The sequence below is a fragment of the Leucoraja erinacea genome, chromosome 30 (assembly GCF_028641065.1).
Source record: "Leucoraja erinacea ecotype New England chromosome 30, Leri_hhj_1, whole genome shotgun sequence".
Lineage (NCBI taxonomy): Eukaryota > Metazoa > Chordata > Chondrichthyes > Rajiformes > Rajidae > Leucoraja > Leucoraja erinaceus.
In genome coordinates this window covers 146,798-171,750 of record NC_073406.1, presented here as the reverse complement: position 1 = coordinate 171,750, position 24,953 = coordinate 146,798, and the positions used below count along the sequence as shown (strand labels likewise).

Here is a 24,953-nt window from a genome sequence, read left to right as displayed (position 1 = left end):
TCCATTGAGGCCCTGGGTTGTGCTGAGTGTCACGGGGGAGGGAGGCAGGCAGGAGCTGCTTGTTGGAGTGGGTGGACTGCACAGAGCCCTGTGATTTACGTGTGCTTCCTTGGTCATAGCTTGATGAGGCTGGTCCACCACAAATTGCTGCTGATATTTATTCCCAGGAACCTTTGCCCATCTCTAGTTTGGTGCCAGTATGTACATATTGTATTGCTTCCTGAAGCAATCACAATATACCTTGTGTTTCTGACATTGCGGGGCAGATTGGTGTCTTGGCACCTGGTTACAAGGTTTTCAATCACCTTCCTGTACTCCGGTGGTGTCATCTGCAAACCTATACATTGTGTTGGATTGGTATTTGACTGCACAGTCATGAGTGTATAAGGAGTATAGTAAGGGGCTGACAACGCAACCTTGCCAGGCATCAATATTGAATCTTTAAGGGGAGGATTGAATGGAGATGACCAATAAGAGTACAAAGTACCTGTTGTGGCCATTTTCTCTTTTAATGGCTCCAACCTCGTGTTGCAATAATGGGGCACATTACTAAACTTTACCCGTGTAGGAAAGAACTGCAGATGCCTGTTTAAATCGAAGGTAGATACAAAATGCTGGAGTAACTCAGTGGGACAGGCAGCATCTCTGGAGAGAAGGAATGCTCGACTTTTCGGGTTGAGACCTTTCTTCAGACTGACTTTACCTGTCGACGGTTATTAAAGACCTTGTGACAGACATCTGAAGGTAGTCTTTCCCTACCCCCACAATCAGTCTGAATAACAATCTCGACCCAAAGAGATGTTGCCTGACCCACTGAGTTACTTCAGCACTTGGTGTAAACCAGCATTTGCAGTTTTGTGTTTCAACATCTTTGCTGTTGGCCTTGAGGCCTTGAACTTGCTGTGGTGCAGTCATAAACAGGATTCGCCAGCTATTGAAGAGATGAGTGATCTATCCAAGAATTAACACCTCCCAAATTATCATCATTTCTGAAAAGTTTCCATGCACATCAAGACCTGGGCAGATATCAGCATCTTCAGAGTGGGCAGAATATGAAGCATGATCCACCAGGTTAGAAACACGGCAACAAGTGACAGTAACTACACACCCAAATGATGTTGCTAACAGGCAGAAAGCAAGCTGCTGAGGCAATAATGAGTGAATACATCTTTAGTGTTTCAATTACAGGATGTTGATATTGCTTGTAAACTGATACGGGGAGGGGGACTGTGTGTGGGGGTTTGTACCGGGAGGGGTGGGGGCTGTACAGGTGGGAGGTGTAACTTGGTGTTTCAAGCATCCAATTACACCCAGTATTGCTGAAGAATGACCTGTATGCAGATCTGCTCTCAGCCACAACCTTGGGTAAACTCGCCCAGACCACTCTACATTGCCTCTATGCTGGTAAATTGGAGGCAGATTCTGTGCCAATACCAACCAAGACCAGCCCAAACACTGCCACCCTTCAGACAACCTCCACACGTGAGCGGCTTCACAACTCTTCGGTCCTTGTTACCTCACTTTCAATAATGACAAAATTTCACTTCCAGTTTTTAATTCGAGGTTTATTCTTGTTGTCACAGGATTTCTGTAAAGCAAAGTGCGTGTGAAATCTGCCCAGTGTGGCCATGGTACACATCGGGAATGGTGCTGGGTTCTGCGTTAAAAGAAAATGGGAGAGCACTGCTTTAAAATACGCCTGCCCTACAAGTGTCAAGTTCTTTGCAGAATTTAAGCTGGAGAGATGTTCCTTCCGTAGAAATATTACATTCCTATCAAGATTGAGATCAAATTAAGTTTTGTTCATCAAAGATGTTAAAAGATGTGAAGTAGACACTGGTGAGTAGAGTTACAAGTTTGTAACAATGGAACAGACTTGAATGGCCTGATACTGTCCAATGAGAGAATACATTTGAGTGCTGTAATATTCATTTTTGGCCTGAGGTTTGCTGTTATGGTAACTGAATGATGCTGTAAGTGTTTCTATCATGTGGCCATTTGACCATGTCACACCCTGGCTATAGTTTAGTGTAAATTAAATCTAGAACCAAGAAAGGCAAGGGTACATGAAAAACAAGATTTGAAAATGGCTCTGAACATATCAGCAGGCACAGTATTTCACCATTTATTATCAAGACTGTTCTTGGTGGGAGGTAGTAGGTAGTATCACTGGATCAGTCACTATAGGTGAAGCTCCACGGTCTGGTTGTGTCTGGTGCTGGGTCAGAAGCTTGTCAATTAGACCCATTTCTGCATCTCGTTTGTTGATTTCTTTATAAGGTGTCCATGACATGTCATGTTGTAACTTGTAGGCACCGAGGAACTCGTGTGGGCAGCTCGGCCCCCACTCCTGTGGGAAATAACCATCAGTTACACTTTAAAAACAATGTACATCAAAGAACCTCCGTGCCTCGGAACATCCTAAGCTGTCTCCTGGACAATAAGATACCTCTGGTATAATTACCATGGGGCCAATGAAATAGTTTTGGTATAATTATCATGGGGAACACACAGACAATTTGCATGCAGCAATTTCCCAGAAACTGTAATGAGATATGAAATAATCAGATGTGGCAATGTTGGCCGAGATGTAAATGTTGTCCAGAACAAAAGGAAGTAGAACCTGCTGCTTCATGCTGTACCACGCAGTGTTTAACACAACGCAGAAAGCACAGGCAGGTCAGCGGTTTTATAACTAAAGGGCATGCCTGCAACATTCATCCACTCCCCATGCCCAGCTCTGAAGTGATGGGCAGAATTATTGCTGTTGGGTCTGAAATGGGATCTAATGCAGAGGCCAGAGTACTGGCCAGACCACGGCCAGAACTAGACTGGACAACGGGCAGGACTGGACCACGGCCAGAACTGGACTGGACAACGGACAGAACTAGATCACGGGCAGAACTGGACCACGGCCAGAACTAAACCTGAGGCAGAATCATCATGGTTTATGAGCCTCTGTTCACCCCCCCCCCCCCCCCCCCCCCCCCAACCAAACACCCCACAGTGGAATGTGTAGGAAAGAACTGCAGGTGCTGGTTTACATTGAAGGTAGACACAAAATGCTGAAATAACTCAGCGGGACTGGCAGCATCTCTGGACAGAAGGGATGGGTGATGTTTCAGGTGGAGACCCTTCAGACGGAAAGTTTCAGGTTAGGGTTGAGATTATCCAGAGATGCTGCCTGTCCCGCTGAATTACTCTTGCATTTTGTGTCTACCTTCAATGTAATTAATCACAGCTGCCTCTCATTCTCTAGTGATATTTAAAAATCCACACTTTCTGACCTTTGGAGAAAGGATGGAGAAATATCGCTGACCAGAATCACGTCTGTACATGAAGTAGATGGTGCCAGGTTTCTTCACAACATTACAGGCAACATGGTGCAGATCTGCATCTCTCTTGGCCTCTTCCAGAACCTGAGTAAAAACATGCAGGGCTCACGAGGAGATGGTACAGGGTGTATGACAAGAGGGTACAGTGTGTACCTGGAGAGGATACAGCACAAATATGAACAATGTGGGCCAAGAGCCTGTTTTGTGCCTTGACTGTAAGAAAATAATGAGGTTGGGATTTTAAAGGACAATTTATTTTCTACTTTAATGTTAATTGAATAGAATTTTTATAAATTTGACGAAATTGAGTAAAAATGCTTGCAAGTTAGGACTTAGCTGTGAGGGGGATGCTAGGAGGCTGCAAGGTGACTTGGATAGGCTGGGTGAGTGGGAAAATGCATGGCAGATGCAGTATAATGTGGATAAATGTGAGGTTATCCACTTTGGTGGCAAAAACAGGAAAGTAGACTATTATCTGAATGGTGGCCGATTAGGAAAAGAGGAGATGCAACGAGACCTGGGTGTCATGGTACACCAGTCATTGAAAGTAGGAATGCAGGTGCAGCAGGCAGTGAAGAAAGCAAATGGTATGTTAGCATTCATAGCAAAAGGATTTGAGTATAAGAGCAGGGAGGTTCTACTGCAGTTGTACAGGGTCTTGGTGAGACCACACCTGGAGTATTGCGTACAGTTTTGGTCTCCTAATCTGAGGAAAGACATTGTTGCCATAGAGGGAGTACAGAGAAGGTTTACCAGACTGATTCATGGGATGGCAGGACTTTCATATGAAGAAAGACTGGATAGACTCGGCTTGTACACGCTGGAATTCAGAAGATTGAGGGGGGATCTTATAGAAACTTACAAAATTCTTAAGGGGTTGGACAGGCTAGATGCAGGAAGATTGTTCCCGATGTTGGGGAAGTCCAGAACTAGGGGTCACAGTTTAAGGATAAGAGGGAAGTCTTTTAGGACCGAGATGAGAAAATCATTTTTTACACAGAGAGTGGTGAATCTGTGGAATTCTCTGCCACAGAAGGTAGTTGAGGCCAGTTCATTGGCTATATTTAAGAGGGAGTTAGATGTGGCCCTTGTGGCTAAAGGGATCAGGGGGTATGGAGAGAAGGCAGGGATGGGATACTGAGTTGGATGATCAGCCATGATCATATCGAATGGCGGTGCAGGCTCGAAGGGCCGAATGGCCTACTCCTGCACCTATTGTCTATGTTTCTATGACTTTAAGAGTTTTAGTTTTTATCTGTATCCCCTTCAGCCTTGATGAATTCAGCAGTTTAACAAGTTGTTGTGGCACGCTGCTCGTACGCATGGACTTGTGATTTATTAGAGCTGCAAAATCTCTCCTAATCTACTGAGGCAGGGCTTGAGCAAGTTGTGTGGAGGATGCCTTAAACAGTGTAGTTTTATATTCATTTACTTTTTCGTTTAGTTTTAGAGATACAGTATGGAAATAGGTCGTTCGGACCAATGAGTCCAAAGGCAATTTTACCCACAAATCCGCACATCTTTGGGATGTGGAAGGAAGCTAAAGCTAATGAGAGGATGTGCAAACTCCACACAGACAGCACCCGTGGTCAGGATTGAACTCTGGTCTCTGGCTCTGTGAGGCAGCAGCTGTACCACAATGTTTGGTTCATAGTTTGAAGACTGCCAGTTATTGGCTATCCATTGTCATTAGTCACTTCCTTCCTCTGGAGCAGTCCTTGTGTGATGGTCCTACCAAAAATCTTTAGTGTGTCACTGTTGTACATTGTGTCGCTGGTGAACACTGCAGCAAAGGTACTAGACATTTAACATCACCGGAGGTTTGGGCCATTTGGCATTTTCACTTCAGATTTAGGAATTAATTTGGAGCCACTCTGACATTCTGACTGGTTCGAATCTAGTGCAGAATAATCTCAGTATGCATTTCCTGTCATGTGGTCAGGGCATGAGGTAAGTCACCATACATGTTTGAACTGGGTCTTTTAGATGTCCTCTGGAGACAATTAGACAACTGTCATTTAGACATTTTTTTGTAACCAGGGAGGAGATCAAATGCTCAATTAAAGAAGAAAACATGAAGTGCTGGAGTGCAGGCAGATGCTGCCTGACCTGTTGAGTTACTCCAGCACTTTGTGTTTTGCTCAAGATTCCAATATCTGCAGTTCCTTATGACACAATCTCCACATGGATATAATAGAGGTGAAGAGAATGAATTTCAGAGGCCAGGAACTTGGTGTTGTCTTCACTGGTGGAGAAGCAGCAGAAACAGTAACAATGCCTTTGACAACGAGGTGAGAAATCTGGTCTGACGGGTTGTGAAATGATGAGGGGGAAATACGTCCTAAGGTGAGGATATCTAAGACGAGGGACACAGGTTGGAGGTTTAGAAGGGATCTGATGGAGATTTCTTTCAAGGAGAGGGTAGTTGAATCAGGACCCTGCTACCTGAGGAGGTGACGGGACCAGGCACACTCACAGCTGATGTGAACCATTCAGACAAGTACTTGAATCAGCAAGGCGTGGAATGCCATGGTGGTGGTGGTGGTGGGGTGGGGGGGATTAGAGTTGATCGGTACAAGTGATAGCATGGAACTGGCGGGCCGAAGAGCCTATTTTGGTGTTGTACGACTCCAAATATTATATACTTATGATATACAGAGAGGTTATGTCGGCTCACAAAGCAATCCATCCTCCACTAGTTTTTCCATGCAACCTATTCTTTCCACATTCCCATGAACTTCCACCCCTAGATTCTATGATCCATCGACACATTAGGGGCAATTGATGGTGACATATCATTTTGATGATGGAGGAAACTGGAATACCCAGAGAAGCCCTACATGGTCACAGCAATAACGTGCAAACGCCACAGAAATTGAAGCAGAGGCCAAGATTGGAGTTGTGAGGCAGGAGTTCCACCTGCCACACGTGCCACTGGCCCACCTGTACTGTCACTGGCCCACCTGTACCACCTGTACCGTCACTGGGTCACCTGTACAGTCACTGGCCCACTTGTACAGTCACTGGCCCACCTGTACTGTCACTGGCCCACTTGTACAGTCACTGGCCCGCCTGTACTGTCACTGGCCCACCTGTACTGTCACTGGCCCACCTGTACCGTCACTGGCCCACCTGTACTGTCACTGGCCCACCTGTACTGTCACTGGCCCACCTGTACCATCACTGGGTCACCTGTACCGTCACTGGGTCACCTGTACCGTCACTGGGTCACCTGTACCGTCACTGGGTCACCTGTACCGTCACTGGGTCACCTGTACTGTCACTGGGTCACCTGTACCGTCACTGGGTCACCTGTATCGTCACTGGCCCACCTGTACTGTCACTGGCCCACCTGGGTCACCTGTATGGTGACTCCTAGCCCCGCGCATGCAGAGCTTACATTGAAAGCAGGCAGATTCAGTCTTTGAAATTCAAAATCATATTTAGCCCCAAAGATCTAAATTCCACCCCTCAAAGTAAGCCAGATAAATTAGTAGGGTTAAAAATGATTAGTATGGATGTCAGGGGTTATGGGGAGAAGGCAGGAGAATGGGGTTGTGGGAATGATAGATCAACCATGATTGAATGGCGGAGTAGACTTGATGGGCCGAATGGCCCAATTCTGCTCCTCTCACTTTTGAATACACAACACCACGAGACAAACTAACCTATAAACATATTGAAGGTAGCAATTTGTTACACAGAATGCCCCTTATGTACACAGCTCAATCTTGTTCGCTGGGCTTTGAGTTAGAAAGCTAGTGCGGGAACGAGTGGGTCCGGAGTGATGGGGACACAGAGGGGGAGGTATTGAATCACTTTAAGGCTGCTTTTACCTGTCGAGCTTTGTCTTGGAGGTGCTGGATTTGTTCAGCTATCACAGTCAGTTTATTAGTGACGTTGGCTCGAACAAATTCATCTCCCTGGAATAAAAGTAGTTTCAAATTTAATGGGGTGAAAGTCACTACAGGCGGCCTGACTTGAAGAAGTCGGGATTAATGCTGCCTGTCCGTATAGCCGCCAAATATCGACCACAATGATTCCATGTTGCTATTGCTCCACATTCCCACCAGCTCACCCAGATTCTACCCCCTCACCCACACACCAGGGGGTAATTAGGGATAACTAGCCTTCAATACCATATCATAGATTATAGAAACAGGCCATTCGGGCCACAATGTCTGTGCCAAACATAATGCCAAGATAAACTAATCTCTGCCTTAACGTGATCCATACCCCATCATTTCCTGTTTGTCCACGTGCCCGTCTAAAAACCTCTGAACCACCACTATTGTATCACCCTCCTCTGGCCCTGGCACCCATCACACTGGCACCCACCTTTGTCACCCACCACTGGCACCCACCGCCCTGGCGCCCACCACACTGGCACCCACCACCCTGGCACCCACCACACTGGCACCCACCACTGGCACCCACCGCCCTGGCACCCACCGCACTGGCACCCACCACACTGGCACCCCCACTGGCACACCACCACACTGGCACCCACCACTGGCACCCACCGCCCTGGCACCCACCGCACTGGCACCCACCCGCACTGGCACCCACACTGGCACCCACCGCCCTGGCACCCACCACACTGGCACCCACCGCCCTGGCACCCACCACCCTGGCACCCACCACACTGGCACCCACCACCCTGGCACCCACACTGGCACCCACCACTGGCACCCACCACACACTGGCACCCACCGCCCTGGCACCCACCACTGGCACCCACCACTGGCACCCATCACACTGGCACCCACCGCTCTGGTCACCCACCACTGGCACCCACCACCCTGGCACCCACCACTGGCACCCACCACACTGGCACCCACCACTGGCACCCACCACACTGGCACCCACCACCCTGGCACCCACCACACTGGCACCCACCACACTGGCACCCACCACACTGGCACCCACCGCCCCTGGCACCCACCGCCCTGGCACCCACCACTGGCACCCGCCGCTCTGGCACCCACCGCTCTGGCACCCACCACACTGGCACCCACCACACTGGCACCCCCACCGCCCTGGCACCCACCACTGGCACCCACCACCACTGGCCCCCACCGCCCTGCCACCCACCACCCTGCCACCCCCCCCCCTGGCCCCCACCGCCCTCGCACCCACACTGGCACCACACTGGCACCCACCACCCTGGCACCCACCGCCCTGGCACCCACCACACTGGCACCCACCACACTGGCACCCACCACTATTACATCAGCTTCCTCCACCCTGGCATATCAGTTCAGTATCTGCCCAGCCAGACAGATACATTCGACCAGATCCAATGGCCAGGATGGCGTGTGTATTTTCATGGCCATTCAGTTGGTCAGTGTGTTGTTCTCAGGCATGTGTTGCTAACTAGGACTTCTCTTCCTGAAGATGTGCTTGTATTCACACTTAAAACTAGCCTGAACAAGCCAGCTGTCTGCGTCTCTGCACCACACAACAACAACGCTGTGCTTCACTTCAGCGTGAACTAGCCTCCACATCCCCCACCACCAGCTGTCTGCTTCACCTCACAAGACCAGCCTTGTGCATCGTTCCACATCCCCCACCACCAGCTGTCTGCACCTCCTCACTGATGCCAACCCATACTCACTCCACCACACAGTATCTGTGTAAGCTGAGCCCCAGCAGTAGACTGGCCTGGATGGGAGAGGAGTTGTGTCTATCAGAGTCAATCCTACCTTTTGGATTTGTTGTGCCAGAGCTACAAGGTCGAGTGGGTCTCCGAGCCGAATGGCCTGGTGGGTATTGACCAGTTGTAGGCCTGAGGGTTTGGAACTGCTTTCCACCAGGGCCACTGTAAACCAAATGAGGAGACAGCATGAGTCTTCGCCAACTCCACTGGACAAGACATGTGGAACATCAACAACAGCAGATGGATGTTACGCTCTGCCTTGGTCAAACTTGGCCGCACTCTAAGCACTGACCCTACCGAGACGGTACAATGTGCAGCCATCACCATAGCTCTATACAGTCTGCTGGAAATAGTTCTGAATAACAGCAGTCTTGTTTTGTACCAGACAGAGAGAATAACCAGACTGGACTCGTCATCTCTAGTTTGGAAGAAGGAGAAACATCAGATTGAAGAGTGTGTGTTCTCGGCCCCAATGGGGTGGCTGGCGTTGGGATGAAGGGTCAGCTGCCTGTCCAGCATGTCCAGAACCCGAGGCCACAGTCTCAAACTGAGGGCTGGTATTTGACCCCAGGTGAGTAGTCATGAATCGCTGGGGTTTTCCACCCATAGGGTGTGGAGCAAGGAACATGAGATCAGTGCAAGCAAATGGTGCCCCGCTTGGTGACACAACATTACATGGGCAACACAACGGCCTGAATGGCTTGCTCCTATTTTATTTATTATGTTTTCCGGCTTTGTTTAAATTGAAATGTTAGCCCTGTCCTGTGTCAAACTGGGAATGTTTGTATTGTGTCCTGTCTAAATATTAGTCTTTCCTGCTGTCCAAACAAGGAAAAGTTAGTGTGATAGGGGGGCAGGCTGAGGTGGCAGATAGTTTGGTGTCGTGCTGGCCAATAGTCCACAGGACATTTGTCAGAGGGAATCAATATACACATTCCTGGAATTCTCTTTATACATTTCACATAACACAATGCAGAAGGAGCACTCCAGTTTCTTCCCAGCTGTTATCAGGCATCTGAACCATCCCACCACAACCAGAGAGCAGGCTTGAGCCACCATTCACCTCATTGGAGACTCTCGGACTATCTTTAATCGGACTTTACCTTGCACTAAACGTTATTCCCTTTATCCTGTATCTGTACACCATGGACTGCTCGATTGTAATTGTGTGTAGTCTTTCTGCTGACTGGTTAGCCCGCAACCAAAAAACCTTTTTACTGTGCATGTGAAAATAAACTAACCCAAACCAAATAGCCTTTAGGGGAACGTAGAAAGTTCAAATAAGTTTTTTTAAACACAGAGGGTGGTAGTGCCTGGAACGCGCTGCCAGGGGTGGTGGTGGAGGCAGGTATGATCATAGATACGATAGTAGGTTTAAGTAAGTAAGCTTAATGGCCAAGTATTCACATACAAGGAATTTGCCTTGGTGCTCCGCCCACAAGTAACAACATGACATACAGTGAGTTACGAAATGACTCAGAAAACACTAAACATTAGTGTACAGCACGGGCATTGTGGGCCGAAGGGCCTGCCCGTGTTCTATCTATGATCTGCCTTACAGCGGGCACAAGCCGCTCGCTACCAGTGACAACATGTTTGCTCAACGCGGCTGGTGGGTGGCGACTCCTTACCCGCGGCTGGTGGCGACTCCTCTTCACCATCGCCCCCCCGGCTCATGTTGTGGCCACGACCCGGCCACTCGGCCCCTCTCTCTCTCTCTACTCACCCCCCCCCCCCCCCCCCCCCGCCCCCCGCTGCCCGCTCCCCCTGATCCCTGTCCCCGTCCCCGCGTCTGTCCGACACAAGCGGTCACGTCCCGCCCTCAGCTCAGCAACACAACGACCCGGAACCTCAACCCGCCCAATGCCCCCCCCTCCCCTCCTCCTGCACACACACACACACACACACACACACACACACACAGTCAGTGCCCCGCCCGCCCTGTCATGTCCCGCACACTGTCCATGGGGCCCGAACCTCCCGTGTCCGATGTCACAGAACACCCCGCCGTGTGAAGCGTCATCCCCCCCCCCCCCACACACACTGTAATGTCACACACACACACAACGCGGCCGGGTGCCCTGCACCTGTCCCACACACTGTCCACACAATGTCCCACACGCGTGTCCCAGTGTAACCTGTACATTGCAGCCCATGTTCCAGGGAACCGGGCAGCAAAGGGAGATGATGCTGGTCTGTGGACAGTAGGATACCAGAGAGAGAGAGAAGCAGATTGCCACCGTGATGTTGCTGGGGGCCACACGGGGGCTGGGGGTTCTCTGGATGCTTTAATGAGAGAGCTAGATAGGGCTCTTAAAGATAGCTGAGTCAGGGGAGGGGAGAAAGCAGGAACGGGGTACTGATTGGAGCCGAATGGCCTACTCCTGCACCTATTGTCTATTGTCATTCACACAGCACTCAGGTGGGGTATCTGTTCATCGTGGACTGTCCCAAGGATTTGGAACCCAGTAATAATCAGACGGGGTAGGTTGGGGAAGCTGAGTTACTCCAGCACTCTGTGAAACGTCACCTATCCATGTTCTCCACAGATGCTGCCTGACCCACTGAGTTACTCCAGCACTCTGTGAAACGTCACCTATCCATGTTCTCCACAGATGCTGCCTGACCCGCTGAGTTACTCAAGCACTCTGTGGCTCTATTAGTCGTCAGTACAGTTATGTACAGAGCAAGTTGTGAAGAAAGTGTTGAAAGTGAGTGTTCACTTTACACTACAGTAGTGAGACAGACAGACATACACAGACTAGGATCCAGACTGGGGGAGGGGGCGGAGTGATGGATTTTAACGGGATATTTGAGCACACCCACTGAGCATCTGGGAGGAGAACACAGACTAGGATCCAGACTGGGGGAGGGGGCGGAGTGATGGTTTTTAACGGGATATTTGAGCACACCCACTGAGCATCTGGGAGGAGAAGGAACTGCCTACAGAAACTTTTAACTTCCCAGAAATCGTTGCTCCTTATAAAACCACCGCCTCCCCCTGCTTTGAGATTGAACACTTTACAAGTTGCGTTCCACGTTGAAAAAGTTGCCCATGGGCGGCAGGGAAGTGACAGGCCGGCTCCTCGCTCAGAGGAAGCAGTCTCTCCAGTTCACATTTCACCCTGGCCCCTCTCTCAGTAACATGGCCGTGTGTTACGCTTGCCTTACCCTCCTGGCCCTGGTCTCAGCCAGAGTGGGCAGCGCTGACTCTATGGCAGACAGACTACCCCTGGAGCCCTATGACCGGTTATTCAGCATGGCAGTGGATGCCTACTACCGCGACGACTGGCAAGGGGTGATTCTCAACATGGAGAGGGCACTGCAGAACCGGGCAGCCCTCCGCCGGGCAAAGATACACTGTCGGGCCGAGTGTAGCCACAAGATGAAGTTCAGCATCGCCAACAGCAGCCACGACCTTTTCATGGACATGAATTACTTCCACACGGTGTTAAGGAAGGCGGACTGTCTGAAGGTGTGCGAGGGGGAGAGGCTGGGACCACATTCCCTCCACCACATCTCCGAGGAAGTGCAACTGGAATTCCACAAGAGGACACCTTATAACTACCTACAAGTGGCTTACTTCAAGGTAACAACTTCCCTTGTTCCATCGATTCCCATCTATCATTGGTGTTGTTCACCCTCACCCAGAAAACACTAGTGTATTGGCAGCTTAATATAGGATGGGATTTTTAAACTTTCACCAACACGGAATCTTGCCGGTTCTGGTATCTCCTCGGTTGCTGCTTCAGACACTTTGAAGGAGTAAATGGATGGGACAGGCAGGGGCGTCATCCACCAACCAGCTTTCACACAGTGTCTTTATCAGCAGCAGATGTTGAAGATGTTTGGGCAGTAATGGAGGATGTTAGGAATGAACCTCGCAGAGCCAGGCAGGGGTTAGTGGGGCCCACAGGCTGCAGATAAATCACATTTAGCGGTTTAACACCGTTTATCGGCAAAGTTAGTACCAAATATCAGTTTCTAGCGTTCCCCTTGCTCCTCATTTCCATTCCATATGAATGTGAATCCTCTACACAATGTCTGTTTGTTGTGGGTTACAACATTCATGCATTAGATTAAACACGGCCGGCCTGAGTCTGCTCCTCGCCCACACACACACGCCCCCACCCACACACACACGCACCCTCCCCCCACACACCACACCACACACACACACACACACACACCACACCCACACGCACCACACACACACACACACACATACACCACACACACATACACGCACACACCACACACACGCACCCTCCCCCACACACCCACACCACACACACACACACACACACACACACACACAAAGACACCCACACACACACACCCACCACACACACACACACACACACACGCACACTCACCACGTGTGTTAATAGTGAGGCGCACCCCCACACGCACACTCACCACACGTCACCCACCGGTTACACAAACCTGCCCACACCTACATTTACTGCACAATCATGATCGCAAAACTGCAAAAGCTGTAGCTGGGCCCAAAGATCCTACTGCTGTAGGATCTGTAGCTGGCCCCTCTAAGCACACACACCCCCACATACCCTCTCCCGGTGTGTTAATAGTGAGGCGCTGTCCGCCTCTCCCAAGTGCCACGTAAACCTGGATTTACTGCGGGTGTCAGCTGCAAAGCTTAGCTGGGCCCTCCTACTGCTATCTCTGTAGCTGGCCTCCACCTCCCTCCCTCCTTCTCTCCCACTCTCTCCCCCCCTCCCTCCCTCTCTGTCAGCTGAAGTTCCCGCTCCCTCTCTCTCTCCACCTCCCTCCCTCCCATCCCATTCTCTCCCCACCTCCCTCCCTCCTCTCTCTCCCTCCCTCCCTCTCTCCACCTCCCTCCCTCTTTCCCCACCTCCTCCCTCTCTCCCCTTTTCTCTTCTGCAGGAACAAACCTCCCAGTGAGTGTCTGACGGAAGTCATTGTTCACAGAACCTTTCCCCAGACAGCGACCACATGATAATTATACTTCCAACACTGGATTTTTGTCAACTCTGTATCATTTTAATACTTTGTTTCTTACTGTAACATTTGACAGTTTTACAACATGTCCATCATCCCCTTTTTATTGCAGTATTAACATCATCTTTTGATAAATTATGTCTTTAATACAATTAAAAAGATGAAAGATAGACCATACATTGGTGTAGTGTCATAGATCATGGAACACCACAGGAACAGACCATTCGGCCCTTATCTCCCTTGCCTGCATGTGGTCCATTCCTCCATTCTCTGCATATCCATGTTCCTATCTAAGGGTCTCTTAAACACAACTACTGTACCAGCCTTCACCACCACCCCAGGCCACGCCGCCCACATCCCCACCGCTCTCTTGTGTAAAATAAAACCTTGGCCTGTTCATCTCCTTTAAACTTTTCCCTTCTGATCATAAAGCTATGGGGAAAAGATCTGAACTGCCTACTCAATCATAGTTTTATAGCCTTTTGTCCAAAATCCCAGAGAAAAAAAACCTAATTTGTCCTGCCTCTAATAACAATTACCCTGTAATCCGGGCATTCCTCTGCAGCCTCTCCAAAGCCTCCACATCCATCCTGGAACAGGGTGACTAGAACTGCACACAATTGTCCAAATGACCAAGTCCAGTCGAGCTGAACCATGACTTTCACAACCTCGGGAGAGTGGGGAAGAAGTTGTTCTTATCTTTGCATGTCTGGGCTTTCAACCTCCTGTATCTTCTCCCAGATGGTAGATGAGACCAAAGGGAATGGCCAGGGTGTCGGGCATCCATGACAGTACTTCCAGCCGTCTCATCCTGGATTGAAGGAAGGGACCAATCTGTGATGGACCGGGCTGTGTCCACCACTCTCTGTAGGTTCAGGTGGCCCAGAGCAGAGCAGTTGGCAGACCAGACTGAGATGCATCTGCCAGCATACTCTCTACAGCACACAGTACAAGCTTTACAGGATGCACATGGAGTGCCAAATCTTGTCAGAGTTCTCAAACAGCTCAGCACACAAACAAGCCCCTATTGCCCTCAGAAAGTACATACACTGTACTTGTGTGTGCATATATCTGAAGATCTGTCCTGGACCCACCATATTGATGCAATTGTAAATAAAGTCCATCAATGCCTCTACTTCCTGAGAAGATTATGGAGATTCAATTTGTCAACACTCTCTTGAAACTCTACAGGTACACAGTAGACTGGTTGCATCATGGCCTAGTTCAGCAACTTGAATGCCCAGGACCTCAGAAGATTACAAAACATGGTGGATAGTGCCCAGTTCTTCATGGGCCCAACATCTTGAAGCTGTTGACCATCTCTACAGCAGTTCCATTGAGGAGGACAGGATTGTGTTCTTCATCCCCCTCCCCCCCACCCTCCTCCTCCCCCCACCTCCTCACCTCGCTGACATTAAGGGCTAGGTTGTTGTTCTGACACCGACACACATTTCCAGAACATTCCCGGGGTTCATTATATTGAACTAGAAAATGACAAAAGTATTGAAACTTGTTTAAGAAGGAACTGCAGATGCTGGAAAATTGAAGGTAGACAAAAGTGCTGGAGGAACTCAGCGGGTGCAGCAGCATCTATGGAGCGAAGGAAATAGGCAATGAAACCCTGTATTGAAACTTGTTGTTTCCAATCTTTTTCTTCTGTGTAATCTCTCTTCCAAACAAATGTTGTCTGGAGTTTCTAGTCTGAGCAGGTTTTGAGTCTATACCTGGGATGTTTGGTGCACTGGGATATTCTGACTTAGTATTGAGACAAAGCCTAAATTGGAAAAGTATCCTTGGAAATCAACTCGTCCATTAACTTTTGTAAAAATACAATTGCAATCCATCTACTTATTTCCTTATGCATAAACCATAGTCCTGGACATCTGCTGCAGAGCTTATTCACGTGACAGGTTAGGACGTACATCAACAGAAGCCTAAGGGCGGAAACAAAATTCCAAGCTACTGCAACACTGCCCTGTAATCAGCCTGCCTTCTGTGAATGATTAGACTCCTGTAGAAACCTGTAGTCTGGAGCAGGCATTAGCCATTTCTTTTGGGAATCTTTGATGAATTTACTTGGCAGGACCACAACCCCCTCATTAACGCTGCCATCTTCTAAATACACCCAATCCCTGCATATCATACTCACCTCATACTACTCCACCATTCACCTGCATTCTAAGAAGAGTCATCTGTTCATTCCCTTCACAGATACTGCCTGACCTGCTGAGTTTCTCCAGCACTTTATGTTTTGCTCGATGTTCCAACATCTACTAATCCTTATGTCAACATGCTGCTTCCGTGCTGCTCCTTCAGCTGCTGACTAACCATGTCTGTGTTTTGCATTCCCTTGTTATGTCTCTTTATTCACATCAGATCAAGATGTTGGACAAGGCTGTTGCTGCTGCTCACACCTTCTTCATGGTAAACCCGGATCACCTAGAGATGAGACAAAACCTGGAGTATTACAAGATGATGGCTGGCGTGAAGGATGCTGACTTTAAGGATCTGGAAGCTAAAGCCCATATGGTAATGATACATGACTGGTCTACCAAACTAAAAGGTCCACTAGTGCGAGATTGCAACTAGCAAGCTGTAGTCCAGGGTGGTTGTAATATGATGCCAATCCAGGGCACAGCGGGTAGTACAGCTTCTCCAGCCATCTTTATGCTGTCTGTGAGGAGCTTGCACGTTCTCTTCCCGGGGTTCCCCAATGGCGATCCAGGTTCCTTCCACATCCCAAAGATCTGCTGGTTTCTAGGATAATTGCTGCTGTAATTTTCCCCAAATTACTGGAGGTGTGAGAGAGAATAGGTTACAGGGAAATGTGGGGGAATGCCAATTAAATCGCTCTAAGGGCCAGCAGAGAGTCAAAGGGTCAAATGGCCCTTCCATGGAGGTCTGTGGGAAGGTGGCATGGTAACTGCTGAGGGTTGATTCCCTCGTCTGGAACTCAGAGTAAGGAAGCAATATTTAGGCTTGAGATGAAGAAGAATGTTCTAATTCATGGTTAAATATCTTCGCAATTTTCCACCTGTGCCTTAAGGATGCTTTAGGGTAAGAAGGGTCTCGACCCAAAATATCACCCATTCCTTCTTACACCTTAAGGAAGCTTAGTTATTGAGTATTTTCCAAATGATTGACTTTTGGAACCAAGGTAGGAGAAAGAAGGATGTAGTTGAGGTAGTGGGTCAGCCTTTACCTGACTGAAAGGCAGAGCAGGATCACTAGATCTGTGATTACATTTCTGGGTTAATAATCCAAAAACCTAGAATAATAACCCAGAAATTATGGATTTGTAAATCTGTTAGATTGTCATCAAACTACTCTCATTAGAGAAGGAACAACACTCACCCCCAGCTGTTGACTGACGTGTAACTCCAGCCAGCCGGCACCAACCTGGTTGTTCCTTGAAGCATTTCAAGCCTCAGGAATATGCCAATGGTAATGATTCACCATGAGGTTAAGAAATGTTTAGAGGGATTTGGGCCAAATTCAACCAGGTGGGACTATTGTAGATAGGGCACCTTGGTCCGCATGGGGAATATAAACAGAAATCACTGAATCAGATATCTGAAGCAGTTGTGAATCATGTGCTGTTGGTTGGGTCAAATATACCATTATAACCATTGTGATTGATCACAAGCTGTTATCTTTGTTCTTCAGGAAGCTTTCCGCCAGGGGGTCCGGCTTTACACTGATGAGCAGTTTAAACATTCGATCCGTTTTTTGGAGAATGCGTTGGAGGAGTATTTCAAAGCCAATGCTGAGTGCCGGGCACTTTGTGAAGGTCCATACAACTTTGATGGGTACAATTACATGGAATACAATGCAGACCTCTACCAAGCCATAACAGGTACTTTCACTCTTGCTATCTCCTTCCGACAGGCTGCAGATTATGGAATCTCATTTGGAACCAAAAATTGTCAACAATTTCAGCAGGATCTTGATCAGTTGGGCAGGTGGGCTGAGGAATGGTTCATGGCAATGTGAGGTGTTGCATGTTGGGAAGCCCAACATGGGCAGAACCTACACAATGAATGGTAGAGTTCTGGGGAGCTTTGTAGAGCATAGTTGTGTCACAGGTAGACAGGGTGGTCAAAGAGACATTTGGCACATTGGCCTTCATCAGTCAGGGTATTGAGTATAGAAGGTGGGAGGTCATGTTGCAGTTGTATAAGACGTTGGCGAGGCCACATTTAGAGTATTGTGTTCACGTTTAGCAAAGAGTTTGTCAAACTGGAAAGGGTGCAGAGAATATTTACGAGGATGTTGCCAGGACTTGAGGGCCTGAGCTATAGGGAGAGGTTGAGCAGGCTAGAAGTCTATTGCTTGGGGTGCAGAAGGATGAGGGGTAATCTTATTGAGGTGTAGAAAATCATGAGAAGATAGATCAGGTAGACACACAGAATCTCTTACCCAGAGAAGGGTAATGGTGAACCAGAGGACATGGGTTTGTGAAGAGGGAATCATTTAATAGGAAACTGAGGGGGTTACATTTTCATTCAAAGGGTGGTGAGCGAATGGAACGAGCTGCTGGAGGAGTTAGTTGAGCCAGGTCCTATTGCAACCTTTAAGAAACATTTAGGTACATGGATAGGACAGGTTTACAGGGATATGGGCCAAAGGCAAGCAGGTGGGACTCATGTAGATGGGACATGTTGGTTGGTGTGGGCAAGTTATGTCGAAGGGCTTGCTTCTAGGTTCCAATAGAATCTAAGACTATTAAGGGTGTCAAAGGTTATGGAGAGAAGGCAGAAGAATGGGGTTGATAGATAGATAGATAGATCAGCTCTGATTGATTGGCAAAGTTGACTTGATGGGCCAAATGGCCCAATTCTGCTCCTATGTCTAATGGTCTTATAGACTAGTATGTATATAAATTGGTGCGTTACAGTGCATTGACATCCATCTTCTGCTGTCTCCTTTGAGATCACTATATTCAGGTTCTAGGCTGCAAGCAGAACTGTGTGACTGAGCTGGCCATACGCCCCGACAGAGAAGCACCCATTGAAGACTTCCTCCCCACACACCTTGACTACCTTCAGTTTGCTTATTATAACTGTAAGTGCCTTCACCTTTCTTCGTCACTGGGCTTGGACAAGTTGAGTTGCAAAAGTGCTGGGAATGTCTTTGCTTCCTCAAACCCTGAGGGATTCCCTTCCCGGCAGCTTAGAACGGAACGTGAGCAGGACTTGGAGTACAGTGTACATCTCGTATGTGTATGTGACAAATAAACTTGACTTGACTTGACTTTAACCTCAAAGAAAGTTGCAAGGGCATGTGCGCTAATCCTGGATGTTACGGGGCAAACATTCACAGACTCGTATGCTCACATTATGTATCTTATTGTATAAAGTCGTCCATGTCTGGGCACCAATTCCATGAAGTCACAAAGAGATACAGCATGGAGACAGGTCCCTCAACCCACATGATAAGCGTCAAGTACCCTACGGGAGTAATATGTGCAGAGTTTACAAACCTCCCTGTGTCTGGACAACTCTTCAATACTACATTTTTAATTCTTTGCAAATTCCCATCAATTCTTCTGAGATCCTATCACTTACCTACACACTAGGAACAATTTACAGTTGGCAATTAACCTGCAACCACCATACTTTTGATATGCGGGAGGAAACACATTCCAGTTGATAGTCCAGGCGGGTGAGTTAAGCTGGTCTTTGCTGAATCAAGAGCTCCCATTCTGAGCAGGAAACCTCTGTGGGGCTAAAGCTACAAACTTTAATAGTGGAACCAATAAAATCAAAATGACAAATGGCTAATGGCAAATGCATCTACAATGGTCTTGTACAGGACAGGATGATTGGTACTGATTTAGATTAGACATATTTGAGATTTTCAGGTAAACGCTGGGGTGGGTATTGAGTAACATTTGCAATAATCATATAAATATGTTTGGAAACTGTGTCTTCCTGTTATCAGATGGAATATTAAGATTTAAAAAGAGTTTTGTTGTGTGTGTCTTCCTGTTTTGTACGATGCTTATTCTCATTCTTGGAACTCAGATCTTAATGATTTGTCTGTACTCTAATTTCAGCTGAGAATTACTCCCAGGCCATAGAATGCACCAAGACATACCTGCTCTTCTATCCAAATGATGAAGTGATGAACCAGAACCTGCAGTACTACCAGGCAGTGCTGGGAGACGAGTTATCCAGACATCTCACACACAGGGAGGTAGGTAGACCACACATACATTGAGGCAGGCAGATCACACACAGGGAGGTAGGTAGACCACATACATTGAGGCAGGTAGATCACACACACAGGTACAGGTAGACCACATACATTGAGGCAGGTAGATCACACACAGGTAGGCAGGTAGACCACACACAGGTAGGCAGGTAGACCACACACAGGTAGGCAGGTAGACCACACACAGGTAGGCAGGTAGATCACACACGCATTGAGATAGGTCAACTCCTCCCACAGGTTTCACCTTGCTCAAATTTACCTGAATAAACCTGTAGTATTCAGATAGCTGCTTTGTGGCCACAATCCTTCTGAACAATATCATAATGTCTGATAGAACTGATTGAGTCCACAATATGGAAATGATACTCCAGAGGGTATCATGAGTGAGTGGTGTGAGTCCCTTTGTTGACAGTAACTGTGAGCAACCTGATTATAGACACAAACCCATCATCAGATTCTCAACCCAAAACGTCACCTATTTCTTTTCTCAAAAGATGCTGCCTGACCCGTTGAGTTACTCCAGCATTGTGTCTATCTTTGGTGTAAACCAGCATCTGAAGTTCCTTCTGACATTAGCGAGACCTGATTGTTACCCTTGCACTCCATGCACACTGCACCACATGTGGACAATAAAGTCAGACATGTTTTAATAGTTTTGTACACTTATTCCAGTCTGGCAGCATCTATTGCTAATTTATGGCTGTTGATCCCTGACCCACCAAGTCCAAGCTCATGTCAGGGGAGCCATGGTCCTAAGGCATCCCTTGTGTCCAATGACTTCATGTTCTTGTCTGAATTCTGTGGGTTTCTGAGCTTTACTGACCAGTGTTAATTCCCTCAGGACATTCAGACGTACATCGCCAACTCGCTCTTGGAGAAGGAGCTGCTGTACTTTGCCAATGAAATCTTTGGAGTCACTTTTATTGATCCGGTAAGTGTCCATTCTGTCGCTGGTACCTCACTTGGTTCAACATGGTTCAGTCATGGTACCTACACGCTGGAATTTAGAAGATTGAGGGGGGATCTTATAGAAACTTACAAAATTCTTAAGGGGTTGGACAGGCTAGATGCAGGAAGATTATTGGGGAAGTCCAGAACAAGGGGTCACAGTTTAAGGATAAGAGGGAAGTCTTTTAGGACCGAGATGAGAAAATCATTTTTTACACCGAGAGTGGTGAATCTGTGGAATTATCTGCCACAGAAGGTAGTTGAGGCCAGTTCATTGGCTATATTTAAGAGGGAGTTAGTCAAGTCAAGTCAAGTCAAGTCAAGTTTATTTGTCACATACACATACGAGATGTGCAGTGAAATGAAAGTGGCAATGCTCGCGCAACAACAAAACAACCAAACAAATTATAAACACAATCTTAACACACATATTATTTTACGTAATAAATAATAGAAGGAAAAACGTTCTGTACAGTTAGTCCCTGGTGAGATAGGCGTTTACAGTCCGAATTGCCTCTGGGAAGAAACTCCTTCTCAGCCTCTCCGTTCTCACTGCATGGCAACGGAGGCGTTTGCCTGACCGCAGCGGCTGGAACAGTCTGTTGCAGGGGTGGAAGAGGTCTCTCATGATTTTGTTTGCTCTGGAGTTGCACCTCTTGTTGTATAGTTCCTGCAGGGGGGTGAGTGAAGTTCCCATAGTGCGTTCGGCCGAACGCACTACTCTCTGCAGAGCCTTCTTGTCCTTGGCAGAGCAATTCCCGAACCAGATGGTAATGTTCCCGGACAAGATGCTTTCCACCGCCGCTGCGTAGAAGCACTGGAGGATCCTCGGAGACACTCTGAATTTCCGCAATTGCCTGAGGTGGTAAAGACGCTGCCTTGCCTTACTCACCAGTGCTGAGGCGTGTGATGACCATGTCATATCCTCAGAGATGTGGACTCCCAGATATTTAAAACAGTTCACCCTATCCACAGGATCACCATTTATACTCAATGGAGTGTACGTCCTCGGATGATGTGCCCTCCTAAAGTCCATGATCAGCTCCTTCGTTTTTTTGATGTTCAAGAGGAGGCTGTTCACCTGGCACCAGAGTGCTAGATCAGCCACCTCCTCCCGGTAGGCCCTCTCATCATTGTCTGAGATCAGGCCCACCACCACAGTGTCATCAGCAAACTTAATTATTGAATTGGTGCTGAACCTAGCCACACAGTCATGTGTGTACAGGGAGTACAATAGGGGGCTGAGGACGCAACCCTGGGGCGATCCTGTGCTCAGGGTGAGGGACTTCGATGTGTTCCCTCCCATCTTGACTACCTGGGGCCTGGCGGTGAGAAAGTCCAGGACCCAGGCACACAGGGAGGTGTTGAGCCCCAATTCCAGTAGCTTCCCGGCCAGTCTGGTGGGGACTATCGTGTTGAAGGCTGAACTGTAGTCTATGAACAGCATCCTCACGTAGCCCCCCTTCTGGCTGTCGAGATGGGAGAGAGCGGTGTGCAAGATGTGGCCCTTGTGGCTAAGGGGATCAGGGGGTATGGAGAGAAGGCAGGGATGCGATACTGAGTTGGATGATCAGCCATGATCATGTTGAATGGCGGTGCAGGCTCGAAGGGCCGAATGGCCTCTACTCCTACACCTATTGTCTATGTTTCTCCACAGAGCAGTTACACTCGGTTTTCCTTCTGACCTGAATGCCTGCAGGATAAGGTTTCACTTATCAATGTGTCGTGTTTGAAGGGTCCTGAGTTTTGCTGATTACAGAGGTGACCATCGACTCTGCAACCACTGACCACCCTTCACTGAAAGCAATAAACTCCCAACAATGGTGTAAAAATATATCACAAATGCACACTTAGTTATTAAAGCTGCACTTACCCTCCCTGTATAAAAGTAATAATACAAATGTCAGGCTAGTTCTTGTATATACATATAATCAGTTAGATGTGTGAATCCGTGTAGTTACATGGGCATCATCTTCACTCCGAAGGGTATTCCTGATTCCATCTAGGAGATGTTCTGTGTTGTCTCTAACATCTTTACCGCACTCCTTCTTATACAGTAGCGGACCATGGCCTGGAGTTGGTGCATCTTGTCTGCTGCTATTGAGTTTCTAATTCTAACAATTCATAAAGCCATTTGCCTTGCTTGTTGTTCCTGTCTTGTGCCCGTATCTGTCCATGAGGTGAGCAGCATTGGCAGCAGAATACAGAGGGAAGGTAAGGATATGGACCCCAGTGGAATCCTTATATAAATGTGAAAGATATCCCAGGCCACTTGCACACACACACTAGTGTTTCTCTGTGACTGAATGTGGGGTTGGCTAAGTTGACTATAGTGTGAGATAGAACATAGCACCAGAACGGCCCTTCAGCCCACCACGTTTGTGCTGAACATGATGCCAAGTTGAACTGATCTCATGTGGCTGCACATGATTGTGTGATATTGATATAGCTACATATTTAAATCGACAGACGTGGATTGAAAGATAGAAACTGGATATGCTGGAAACACTCAGCTGGTCAGGAGGGGAAAGAAACTGTTAAATGAATGGTTTCAGCACGTTCTGTTTCTGTCTCAGATTTCCAGCATCTGCAGTTCTGTTTAATTTCCATGTAATGAAATTGGGAGAGATCTTTCCCAGCCAGTTGATCTCATCAATGATCACAATGATGCCAAGTTTTCCAGCAGTTCACTGACTATTTATTCCCTGCATTTCCAGGACAAGTGGACTCCAGAGAGTGTGATACCTGTTAAACTCAAGGCAAAGCAAAAGTAAGATTCAAAACCCCACTATCTTTCCAGATGTCACAGAGTGATACAGTGTGGAAACCGGCCCTGCAACCCAACCCAACCTGCCCACGCCAACCAACATGCCCCATCTATACTAGTCCCATCTGCCAGCATTTGGCCCATATCCCTCTAATCCTGACCTATCCATGTACCTGTCTAAATGTTTCTTAAACGTTGCGATAGTACCTGCCTCAACTATCTCCTCTGGCAGCTCGTTCCATACACCCACCACCCTTTGTGTAAAAAAGCTACCCCTCAGGTTCCTATTAAATCTTTCCCCCATCTCCTTAAACCTATGTCCTCTGGTTCTTGATTCCCCTACTCTGGGTAAGAGACTCTCTGCGTTTACCCAATCTATTCCTCTCATGATTGTGTACACCTCTATAACATTACCCCTCATCCTTCTGCAGTCCATGGAATAGGCTCTTAGCCTGCATGGGCCCTCGAATCCTGGCAACATCCTCATAAATCTTCTCTGTATCGTTTACTGCTTGACATCTTTCCTATACCATGGTGCCCAAAATTGAACACAATACACTAAATGTGGCCTTTCTATATCTTCTAAACTCAATACTCCGACTGATGAAAGCCAATGTTCCAAAAGCCTTTCTACCTGTGATGCCACTTTCAAGGAACCATGCACCTGCACTCCTAGATCCCTCTGCTCGATCACAGTCCCCAGAGCACTTTGTGTAGCTCCTGCCCAAAATACAACACCTCATGTTTCTCTGTATCAAATTCCATCAACCATTCCTCAGCCCACCCAACCAATCGATGCAGATCCTGCTGCAATTCTTCACTATCAACAATATCACCCACTTTTAAGTCATCTGCAAACTTGCTAATCTTGCTCTGAATGTTCTCATCCAAACATAGATATAGATGACAAACAACAATGAACCTAGTATTGAACCCTGAGGCACGCCACTAGTCACAAAAACAACCTTCCACCTTCACCCTCTGACTTCTTCTATGAAGCCAATTTTCAATCCATTCAGCTATTACTCTTTGGATCTCTTATGCT

At 47.8% G+C, this 24,953-nt stretch overlaps 2 protein-coding genes across 5 annotated transcripts in view; one reads left to right on the top strand and one right to left on the bottom strand.

Annotated features, from left to right (window-relative positions):
* Window positions 1-1,550: 1,550 nt before the first annotated feature.
* c30h1orf50 (chromosome 30 C1orf50 homolog) lies at window positions 1,551-13,953 on the bottom strand. Of its 2 annotated transcripts, none has more exons than XM_055659047.1 (5): window positions 13,911-13,953; window positions 9,041-9,156; window positions 7,172-7,258; window positions 3,288-3,419; window positions 1,551-2,350 (listed from the first exon to the last, which is right to left on the bottom strand). In XM_055659047.1, the coding sequence occupies exons 1-5, from the start codon at window positions 13,936-13,938 to the stop codon at window positions 2,132-2,134; spliced, it is 582 nt and encodes a 193-aa protein (XP_055515022.1). In that variant the 5' UTR covers window positions 13,939-13,953; the 3' UTR covers window positions 1,551-2,131. The 2 variants fall into 2 exon arrangements, with proteins under 2 accessions (XP_055515022.1, XP_055515021.1); XM_055659046.1 differs by lacking the exon at window positions 13,911-13,953 and adding an exon at window positions 10,626-10,740.
* Window positions 11,867-24,953, top strand: part of p3h1 (prolyl 3-hydroxylase 1) — a 25,871-nt gene continuing 12,784 nt past the window's right edge. For 2 of the 3 annotated variants that reach the window (XR_008725843.1, XM_055659039.1), the window contains exons 1-7: window positions 11,867-12,583; window positions 16,354-16,506; window positions 17,644-17,833; window positions 18,910-19,041; window positions 20,036-20,175; window positions 21,035-21,124; window positions 23,859-23,911. Coding sequence is in view for 2 of the 3 variants with exons in the window: in XM_055659039.1 (XP_055515014.1) it covers window positions 12,050-12,583; window positions 16,354-16,506; window positions 17,644-17,833; window positions 18,910-19,041; window positions 20,036-20,175; window positions 21,035-21,124; window positions 23,859-23,911 (1,292 nt within the window). In the remaining variant the exon portion in view is untranslated. The remainder of the gene's footprint in view (window positions 12,584-16,353; window positions 16,507-17,643; window positions 17,834-18,909; window positions 19,042-20,035; window positions 20,176-21,034; window positions 21,125-23,858; window positions 23,912-24,953) is intronic. The other variant, XM_055659040.1, reaches the window with a different exon arrangement.